General features: G+C 47.5%; 1 protein-coding gene across 2 annotated transcripts in view; it reads left to right on the top strand.

The window, feature by feature from the left end:
• Positions 1-760: 760 nt before the first annotated feature.
• The window catches only part of LOC149367320 (proton-coupled folate transporter-like), a 101,564-nt gene continuing 91,107 nt past the window's right edge, over positions 761-11,217 (top strand). The window contains exons 1-2 of one of the 2 annotated variants that reach the window (XM_089567092.1): positions 761-1,072; positions 6,450-6,640. In XM_089567092.1, the coding sequence (XP_089423218.1) occupies positions 761-1,072; positions 6,450-6,640 (503 nt within the window). The remainder of the gene's footprint in view (positions 1,073-6,449; positions 6,641-11,217) is intronic. The other variant, XM_089567101.1, reaches the window with a different exon arrangement.

The following is an 11,217-nucleotide window of genomic DNA, read 5'->3' as shown; positions in this document are numbered from 1 at the left end:
GAAGACCTAGAAAGGAGCGCAGTGTCCACTTCTGGACCAGGGGAGGGCGATAACAGGTCCTTCCCGCTTCCCACTCTGTGTTCACCTTTAAACCTCGTAACAAAGAGGCCGAAGGCCTCCGCTGCATTTAACACTGCGCTGTAGGAGGCCAATGCCATCACTGGCCCGTAGAACTAGAAAGATTTCATGCTTAGAGATTTCTCACACTCTCCTAAAATTCCCAAAATCGCCTTTTCCGGGTGTCGTGGAAAGCCCTCGGGACAGCTGATTCTTGCTGCTGTCATTTATACATTGGTCCTGCATAATTTGCACTTCCGCTGTGACTTCTTCTGGAATGATCATCGATTACAAGGATTATCTTCATCATGATTTGCTGTGTAGGTATCTTTGCAGTTCCCATTCCGCCACGTGACCTTGTAATCTCATGCACATCTTGATTGATGATAACTACGCGTGTAGAATTTGTTCGGCAGTTGAAGCATTAACCCGTCTCATTCTGTGAAGCCGATCAGTAGAACTTTTGCCGGAGCATTTCTTGTTTTCTGCGGCACATTCGTGGGCTTACTGTTAGAAGCGTTAAACTTGGGTTCCTGGAGCGCATGTCGCCTTCCGATCTCTTCTCCCCCCACAAGGCTGTTCCTCAACGATGCTCGACGGACGGGCGGCGCGCCGACCGCTGCTGGTAGCGGCGGTCGCGGGCGGTCGGTGATCGGACGTGCCCCGACCAGGCGGCGCAGCCCGTTCGTCCGACGGCCCGCCGATGTTGCTGGGGGCGCGGCGCTCGGCTGCCAGCGTGTCCCCGAGCAGCGAGGATGGCTACTCCTGCAACAGCGCTGCCCCCGTCCTGTCGCCGCAGCCGGGCGCCGCCAAGTCCGGCGACGACGTCTACAGGGAAGCAGCTTCGCCGGTGGTGGTGCCGACAGCGGCGGCCGGCTGCCTGGCGTGCAGCGGCGCGGCGCTTGGCGCCATCCAGCTGAGCGACGTCTGGGCTGCGGTGGTCAAGAGCCAGACGCTGTGCGTCTTCCTGCTCGGCTACACCGTGTCGTACGCCATGCGACTGCTCATCACACAGGTGTGCAGCGCCTTACAGCGCGCCCGTACGTGTCTCTCTCACGCTCCGCAGCTAATTGAAGACAGAATGAGGCTGTCGGCAAAAAACGCCGGAGATGTCCACGCGTTTTCCGTTTTAAGGCGAAAGCCTTTAATGCCTTACTGCCGTGACCAAGACGTGTTGGCAAATATGTCCGCGTTTCGGCGTCACTACTTAGAAACTGTGTCGGTGCTGAGAATCGAACCAGCTAGGGCCTTTGGCATTTGAGGCGGAAACGCTACCACTCCGCCACGAAGGCTCAGGGTTTGGGCATGAATAAAGGCGCATGTAGTGAATGCATGGGTTTCATAAATAAAATAGAAGAAATAAAAATACGAAAATAAAAATAAAAAGGAACAAAAATAAAAATAAAATGAAAAAATGAAAGGTGGAGAATAAAAAACAAACAAAACACCAGAAACGCTTTCGCCTTGCTGCACTTTAGAGAGCCAAAGTGTCCCCTGAATTTTTCTGAACGGGGAGGCCTGCTTCAGCGTTCGCTGTTATGTACTACACTAAAAAAGATTGTGTAGGTGTTCATGCCGGCGTTCTGAAACATTCCGAGCTTGAATTCAGGTTGTTAGTGTTGTTAACATGGAGCCGTACAAGAATAACGCAAAAAGCAGCATTAAAGTGTTCGCTTATCAGTAGTACATAAAAAATTCAGGGGGCACTTTGGCTCTCTAAAGTGCTGCAATGCGAAAGCGTTTCCTGGCGCACTGTTTGTTTATATTTATTTTTTATTATTTCACATTTTTATTTTCTGTTTTGTTTTTTAATTTTATTTCTGCCAACCTATTTTATTTTTATTTCTTTTATTTTATTTATGAAACCGATGCATTCACTAGATGCGCCTTTATTCACGCTCAAACCCTCAGCCTTCGTGGTGGAGTGGTAGCGTCTCCACTTCAAATGCCATAGGCCCTGGTTCAATTCCCAGCCTCGACACAGTTCTTTTTAAGTAGTGACTCAGAAGCGACGACACACTTGCTAACATTCCTTGGTAACGACAGTATGAGGCATTAAAGGCTTTCGCCTTAAAATGTAAAAGCGTGTATTTCAGTGGACTTCACTTTAAGTCTTCGGTTCCCGACCCGCCGCTAAGTAAAACGTTATTGTCTCCAAAAAAAAATAAAAAAAATAAGACGTTGGGACAAATGAAATAGCGAGCTCGTCACATTACATAAAGTCATTCGTATAAGCGCAGAAACATTAAGAATTACAGCATATGTCGGACAAAGGAGTCCTGCTCCTTACAACAACGTCTTTTGTACCGATGACGTGCGGCCAATGCTATTTGCTGGGGTCGTCTCGTTTGCCATAAGGAAGGCGAAAAACCGAAAGCGTGCACCGACACGCACAGCAGCGGGGCATTTTGTGCACCCGAATACAATTCAATTTAATTCAATTTATTTCGCATTTTTTACAACAGTACGTGAAACAGCGCGGGCAGCGCAGATGCAGAAAGCGCACGAGGTGAGCAAATGGCGACCGGGCGAAAAAACAAAGAAGGAAAACACGTTTGACTCCTTTTTGACACATGGCGGATACATCACGGGGTGCGTTCCCGCGCCTCACAGCCAATGCCAGTGCGCAACGGCGGCGGCTATGCGTTTCGCCTTGGGCGTATGGGAGTTGGCGCCAGGAGCGAGCGCAGCTAGAGCAGCGCAGCTAGCCGGCTGCGGAGCTGGTTACGAGGGACAACGGCGACGCCGCGAAACGCAGGAACGGGCGCCATAGGGCTGCGCTCTGAAACACTACTTTAGTTTTTTGCTTTCAGAAAGGAAGAAAGAGGTGTCTTTGTGAAGGGCTCCGGAATAATTCCGACCACCTGGGGATCTTTAACGTGCACTTAATCGCATGGTACACGGGTGCCTTTTGCGTTTAGACTCCATCGGAACGCGGCTGCGGCAGTCAGGTTCGAACCCGGGTACTTCGGCTCACTAGCCGAGCACCATGAACACTGAGCCACCGCGGCGGGTAAGATAGAGGTGCTTTACTGTCGAGGTTAGGTTCAACATAAATGCCCCCGAAAGCATGATGATTGGACAGACGCCGCCGTGTAGCTCAGTTGGCTGATCACCGGACTTGAAATTCGGAGGTCGTGTGCTCGGATCAGACCAGCTGCATGCGGTTGTTTTTTCTACTGGTTTCTAATGAATTGCCTTTCAACGATAAAATATATGCCTACAAGGTATTTACTATGGTAATCGTTAATATAGTCAGGACAACCTTGGACTTTAGTCAACCAAATGATCAGGCAGGCTTTCGTAAAGGATACTCGACAATAGACCACATTCACACTATCAATCAGGTGATAGAGAAATGCGCAGAATATAACCAACCCCTATATATAGCCTTCATTGATTACGAGAAAGCATTTGACTCAGTGGAAACCTCAGCTGTCATGCAGGCATTGCGGAGTCAGGGTGTGGAAAAGTGTTATGTGAAAATATTGGAAGATATTTATAACGATTGCACAGCTACTATAGTTCTCCGTAAAGTCAGCAGTAAAATTCCAATACGGAAAGGTGTCAGGCAGGGAGACACGATCTCGTAAATGCTCTTCAGTGCCTGCTTACAGGAGGTATTCCGGGGACTGGAATGGGAACAGTTGGGGATAAGAGTTAATGGAGAATACTTGAGTAATTTTCGATTCGCTGATGACATTGCCTTGGTAAGCCACACAGGACAAGAACTGCAAAGCATGATCAATCAGTTAGACAGGCAGAGGAGAACTGTGGGGCTAAGAATTAACATGCAGAAAACCAAAGTAATGTTCAACAGCCTAACAAGGGAACAGCAGTTCGCAATTGGTAGCGAGGTGCTGGAAGTAGTAAGAGAATATGTCTACTTAGGGCAGGTAGTGACCGCAGATCCGGATCATGAGAGGGAAATAACTAGAAGAATAAGAATGGGGTGGAGCGCATATGGCAGGTTCTCTCAGATCATTAATGGTAGCTTACCAATATCCCTGAAGAGAAAAGTATACAACAGCTGTATCCTACCGGTACTCACCTATGGGGCAGAAACGTGGAGACTAACAAAGAGGGTTCAGCTTAAGAACAACGCAGCGAGCTATAGAAAGGAAAATGATAGGTGTAACGCTAAGAGATCGGAAGAGGGAGGAGTGGGTGAGGGAACAAACGCGGGTTAATGACATCTTAGTTGAAATCAAGAGGAAGAAATGGGCTTGGGCAGGGCATGTAATGCGAAGGCAAGATAACCGCTGGTCCTTAGGGGTAACGGAGTGGATTCCAAGAGAAGGCAAGCGTAGCAGGGGGCGGCAGAAAGTTAGGTGGGTGAATGAGATTCAGAAGTTTGCAGGGATACAGTGGTGGCAACTGACAAAGGACAGGGTTAATTGGAGAGACATGGGAGAGGCCTTTGCCCTGCAGTGGGTGTAGTCAGGCTGACGATGAGGATGATGGTAAAATATTTGAGCTAATAATCTCTCACTGATCAGTACCACAAATCCCTATGGTCCTTGGTTTCAGTGACTGTTCGCTTCCTTCATATACCTTACCCCATACAGTAAGTTCTCATAGAGCGGACCGCAGATATTGACCACATTCATTGGCCAGTGCGCATCAACTATAGAGTTACAGGCGAAGGCACACTGCGCCAACGGACAACTAAGGCGACAGCAGTTGAGTGCTCCGTAAACAGCGCAAGGACTCCGACGCCATTACCGCACCTAAAAGGCTGTAAAGGCAGTGAAACGAAACAAAACAACCGCAGCTCCCTAACCCCCTTGAGCTGAAGCTCCCGTGACATCGCGTGGTAGCTCGTCCTAGAGAGCGCCGTTCGGTGCCAAGTGGTCGTCCACGAGTTGGCGTCGGATTACTGCGTTGGCTATTGTATAGTTTGTGCATCAGTTTATGCTCTGATTCAGTGGTGATCTTACTGACGTGCATCTCCCCACTTTGTCCAGATGTGTTCTAAAGGAGGAGGCGGCCATGCATGCTGAGGGCATTTCCATGCTTGGCCTCTATCTTTTCGTTCCACGACGGTTTTCTGAGGGGCTGCGATACTCTTGTGGAGCGCATGCCAACTATTTCTTTTCTAAGAATGCGCGGCCAAAGTTTGTTGTTTCCTGCATACTGAGACTGGGGAGCGCTAGGTTCTAGACAAGGGAACAACACACACAAAGTAACAAAACCTGTTGTTTCCTGCGATGTTGAAATAAAGATAATACAAGAACAGCTCGAGAAATACAGGACGCTCAAGAGGCACTTAGTGAGAGGACGGGCGTCCTTCCATTTTCTTAGTATCCTTTGTTCGTCCTGTCTTTCTCGCGCTGTTTTTGATGACGTGAGAGCACGACAAACCTCGGCCTAAGTGAATTAAAATAAAAACTTCTACTTGATTTATTTGAAACAAACGACGGCCCAAGGAAACGATCTGTTGTGAACTGCACGGGCAGTGAGAACGTCTGTGACCACGCATCCACTTTCAAGGATTTGAAAATTTTATTTTATTTACACACATCATTGAATGCCCTGATTATACTCATGACGTATTGCTGCCGCGATGCTTTAATTCCGTGCAAACAAAATGCAGGCCACCATTCTTATCACTGGGCTGTACGTTTTGTTGCGTTAGCAACACTACGCCAGGTTTTCGCCTCGTCGCGTAGCCGGTGGCCGGTAGGCACGAATGGCCTTGAACAGCCGTTGCCTAGCAACCATTTCAGCCGAGCTCCGCCAGGTGGCGTCGCCGTCGTCGGCGTCGTGCCGCTGCCGCGCGCGTAGTCGCTCGCTCCTGCCAGATGCGTGCTCTCCGCCGAGTTAGAGGCTGAGGAGGTGGCTCTTCGCGGGGGTGTATGCGCGCTTTGCCTCGGTGGAATCTTGTCGTTAAGGGGAGCGCTAGAGAAGCAGCGGCGACAGGACCAAGCTAGAAAGAGACAACGCGCTCGGTAGACAGCAGAAGAAGGCGCTGCACGACTCGAAAAGCGTCGCAGCTAAAGCGACTGACCAGGCTTAGCCAGAGCTAAACCACGCCTAATTTTTTTTCTTTTCTCTATGGTTTGGTTGGTTTATTGGGGTTTAACGTCCCAAAGCGACTGAGGCTATGAGGGACGCCGTAGTGAAGGGCTCCAGAAATTCCGACCACCTGGGGTTGATGGGAGGAAAGGAGAAAATGGGTACAAGTTCCGCAAACTCAAATGGGCTCTGTTCAGGTGAAAATGCTCAAGCTACTTCTTTGAGAAATGGAATTAAGTGGGCGAGTTGGTTTTCCATCTTGACAGTGAAAGCGCTCAAAAGGACAAGGACGACAGAAAAGGAAAGACATAATTTTATACTCATGGTAATCACCTGCGCATGCTTACTTCTTTGGCTTCTTCGCGCATGCGCAGGACCTGCTGCTTACCAAGACGTGCCTCTACCAGCTGGGCCTCGAGCCGGAGCTGTGCGCCAACTTCAGCAACTTCTCGGACACCAAGAACGCCATCGAGCGTGTGGCCAACAACTACTCCCTCTTCATCCTGCTCGTGCAGCTGACGCCCGCCGCTCTGCTCTCCATCTTCTTGGGTCCCTGGTGTGATAAGTGAGTGCGCCAGCGCTGAACTTGAAAAGTGCTTTTTAGGAAAGGAAATGACGCAGTAACTGTTTCACTGACTGAAGGGTGGATGCCTCAACCGCGCCGCGAGGGAAGGGAGGAAAGTGAGGGTGAAAGAAGGAAGAACGAAAAGGTGCCGTAGTGGAGGACTCCGGAATAATTATGACCACCGGGGGATATTTACGCTGCACTCACATCACTCAGCACGTGGGTGCCTTTTGCGTTCGGGTTCGAACCTGGGTACTCTGGCTTAGTAGCCGAGCGTTGTAACCACTGAGCCACCGCGGCGGGTGCGCTGTGCTTGCAGTGCGTGGTTCACGGTTTTACTGAGGAGAGAACTTTGCTGACCAATTCCAGTGAGAGCACGACTTTGTTAGGCGATGACAGGGAGATGTAAGCCTATCTTATTTACTGGTAATGTACAAAACCGAAGCGACCTCATGTGGAAAGGAATAAATAAAGTTCTAAACCGTACAGAACAGGAACCCGTCGAGCTAGAAATCTTAGTCCGAAATCAGAAACTTTCGGGAAAAGAACTAGCAGATACTTTTAATAATTACTTCGTGTCTTTAGTTAACAGTGTACATAATCCTGATTCCCTAAGCTCTCTCAAATCTAGAAATCACAGTAGTGCATTTTTATCACCAACGGATCGCAGTGAAATTGAAAGCTGTTTTCTTGCTCTCCGAACGAGTAGTACAAGGGACGTAAATGGTCTAAAAATTCAACCTATTAAACATACCATGGATCTAATTAGCCCTGTTTTAGAGCATATATTTAATCTATGCTTTCTGCAGGGAGTTTTCCCACAAGCCATGCAAGTTGCTAGGGTGACAGTAGTTTTTAAAGGTGGCGAGAAAAATAACTTGTCGAACTATCGTCCCATATCAATCCTCTCCATTTTTTCAAAATGCCTAGAGAAACTGCTGTACAAAAGGATCACTAGCTTTTGTATCAAACATAACTTATTGACACCTCATCAACATGGGTTTAGAAGTGGCCATTCCACAGATACAGCGCTTTTAACTCAAAAGGAACTAATCCTGCAATCTTTCGAACAGCACGAATTAACCCTTGGTGTATTTGTAGATTACTCAAAGGCATTTGATTCCATTAATCATCAGACAATGCTTGCTAAGATTGAGTTCTATGGTTTCCGTGGCGTTTTTCATGACATATTGCACTCTTATTTATCAGCGCGAGTACAACAAGTAGTAATTAACAATAAATTATCCGACCCGAAATCAGTTTTAGCAGGCGTCCCGCCACTACCCTCCAACCTGTATGTACGCCCCCCCTTATGTAATGCCTTCGGGCCTTTAAGGGACAAATAAATGAAATGAAATGAAATGAAGCATATTGGGGCCTCTACTTTTTAACATCTACATTAATGACATCGTTCTCATTGACCCACGCCCAACATTTATAATATATGCTGATGATACGAGTTTATTTTTCACCTCTAGCAATATACATAATCTGACTGAACAAGCAAACACGTGTTTACATCTTTTAAATCATTGGTCGATCGTAAACTCACTATCTATAAACATAAATAAAACAAAAGTCGTGCTTTTCAGGCCAAGAAACAAAACAGTATGCGATAGCGACATTTCACTTCGGATTGGGTCTGTGCCTTTAGAAGTTGTCCCTGTCGTAAAAAGCCTTGGAGTATATTTTGAGAAGCATTTATCGTGGTCAACACATGTCGATAAAACAGCGGACAAGCTGTCAAAAATAACTGGTGTGTTAAGTAAACTGCGCTATTTTCTGCCACAAAAAGTGAAACTAATTCTTTATAATTCCATGTTTGCTTCCGTTTTAAACTACTGTTTCACGGTATGGGGAACTACCACACTCTCAAACTTAAACAGGTTACATGTAATCCAAAAACGAGCCATAAGAAGCATTGCAAGCATCCCCCGCGACGTTACGACAAAACCCCTTTTTAATGCCTTCCACATAACTCCAATACACGATCTATATAATGTCAACTTAATAAAACGATATAGGAGAAGTAATACATACCGTAATTTTCTTGAAACCTTGTCTCAACTAACACCTAGAGAACACACTCATGCCATAAGAAACCGCGATAAATGGTTCATTCCCCAAATACGTACTAACTATGGACGTCAAATGCTCAGCTACCACTTACCATTATTGCTAAATGCTTTGTGTTAGTCTTACAAACCAGTATTTTTGCAACTTATTTCTTTTGCTGTTTTTGTCTGTTTTTATCTCTTGTTTATCTATTTTTTCTGAGTCAGTTGTGTCTCGCTTATTTTTCCTCAAACGCAATTGTTTTGCTAGTTGCTGCCAATATATGCAATAAAACAAACCATGAAACCTTGTACGGGGGCGCAGGCGCGCAATCAAGCTCCAGTGAGAGCTTTTTGTCTGCGCCCCTAACATCTGGATGATCTAAATAAAGATTTGATCTGTCGTATAATGACGACAACGGAGACCAGGACTTTGTTAGGCTAACATATTTGAGATTATATAATTTAATTGAAATTAACACCCATAAAACTAAGCTGCTCTGCTTTAAAAATCCACACAGACTGGTCCCGAATAACGGATCTGATTTTTTTTGGCATAGTTTCAGATCCGCCTCATGTTCTTGCTACCCCATTACCTATGTTCCTTCTGCAGAATACCTTCGTACAGATATATATATATATATATATATATATATAGGCCTGGGCCACATAGGCCTGCAGTATTTTGGAAAATATATATATATATATATATATATATATATATATATATATATATATATATATATATATATATATATATATGTATATATAGACAATGAGGGATTACCTGCAATTTGGCATCAGACTTTTAAAGGGGAACTGCAGCACTTTTTTGAGAATTTCGCGATATTCAAAGATTCAAATCTATATAGGCTGTAGATAAAGCATGCGAAGTGTTTTTTGCACTAGCATTTAACATGGTTGCGTGATCGACGATTGAATTTTGGGCTTCTCATCAATGCACCGAAGGAGTGCAGAGAAATTCAGCATGACGTCATGGAAGGTATGTGTTATAGCGGGACAATCTTTAGGGCCAAGCAACCCTGAGCTACCATGTGTCACGTGTTGGCGGCTTTCCCGCCAGTCTGTACCCTGCCACCAGCAATAAAGGACGTAACATATAATTGGCGACGAGGTAAAAATGGCAACTGCGCTGGGCACGATTGGGGAATTCGTTCCAACAGAGGCGGCGTCTTGGCCCTTGTATTTGGAGCGCCTCGAATTTTTCTTTCAAGCAAACGACATCGACGGTAACGAGAAGAAGCGAGCAACGCTCTGCAGCGTTTGCGGCCCAGCAACGTATGCCATCGTTCGCTCCCTTTGTTCTCCGGATGCGCCGTCGGCCGTGGCCTACGATGAGATCGTCAGGCGTCTCTCAAACCACTTCTCGCCGCGACCGTCGGTGACAGTACAGCGTTTCAAGTTTGGCACACGTCAACAGCAGCCCGGTGAGTCAATTGCCGACTACATCGCAGAATTGCGACGTCTCTCGGAACACTGCGATTTCGGTGCGTCGCTCGATGACATGTTGCGCGACCGGCTAGTGTGCGGGGTGCGAAGCGAGACCCTTCAGCGTCGGTTGCTGGCGGAGCCGGAGCTTACGTTTGCTACAGCTCGGGAGAAAGCCATTGCAATGGAATCTGCGCAGCGACAGACCGAGCAAATTCGCGGCAGTGCCGCATCGTGTGAAGTTGGCAGCGTGAGCGGGCAGCGTTTCGACCCGTGTGTTGCGAAGGTCTCTGCGCCAGTGACAGCCAAGGAGGGTACCCATAAGCAGGCTGGTTCGCCTGGAAGCACAAGCGTATGTTTCCGCTGCAAGGGTGCGCATTCGCCAAGCAGTTGCCCATTCATGAATATGCAGTGCCACTTCTGCAAGCAACGAGGGCACATAGTGAGAGCATGCAGGAGGAAGGCGGCAGCTCGCGCTTCGGCTGAACCCAACTCTCAGAACAAAAAACGGGCCAGTGGAGGCCGTCACAAGAATGCTGCGTCGGACGTTTACGACGTGTTCGTGCTGTCTGGTGAAGAGCCAGCCGTGAGAGTGGAAGTGCGCGTCAACGGAAGTCCCCTAGAGATGGAGGTGGACTCTGGTGCAGTGTGTTCAGTCATCAACGACCGGACTATGCAGAAGCTGCTAATATCGAAAAGGGCGTTGCGCCCAAGTACTCTTCATCTCCGAGCTTACAATAACAAGGAACTACGAGTGTTGGGTGAACTGACCGTGAAGGTGGAATTCAAGGGGCAGGAACATCGCCTGCGATTGGTGGTGGTTAAGGGTGCTAGTATCGGACTTCTCGGTCGGGACTGGTTCAAGTCTTTGGGAATAAGTCTGAGTGGTGTTCACAGTGTGTACGAGCCGAGTCGAACTGGCAGTAGGGGAACAACAGCCTTGCTCAAGAAGTATTCTTCAGTCTTTGAGCCTGGACTTGGGACAAGTAAAGGGCCTCCTGTACGCATAGAGGTGAACCCGGCAGCTCCGCCGCGATTTCTGAAGCCACGACAAGTACCGTTTGCATTGAGACC

Source organism: Amblyomma mixtum, chromosome 1 (assembly GCF_055824585.1).
Source record: "Amblyomma mixtum isolate Tamu chromosome 1, ASM5582458v1, whole genome shotgun sequence".
Lineage (NCBI taxonomy): Eukaryota > Metazoa > Arthropoda > Arachnida > Ixodida > Ixodidae > Amblyomma > Amblyomma mixtum.
This window is presented reverse-complemented; position numbering and strand designations above follow the sequence as displayed.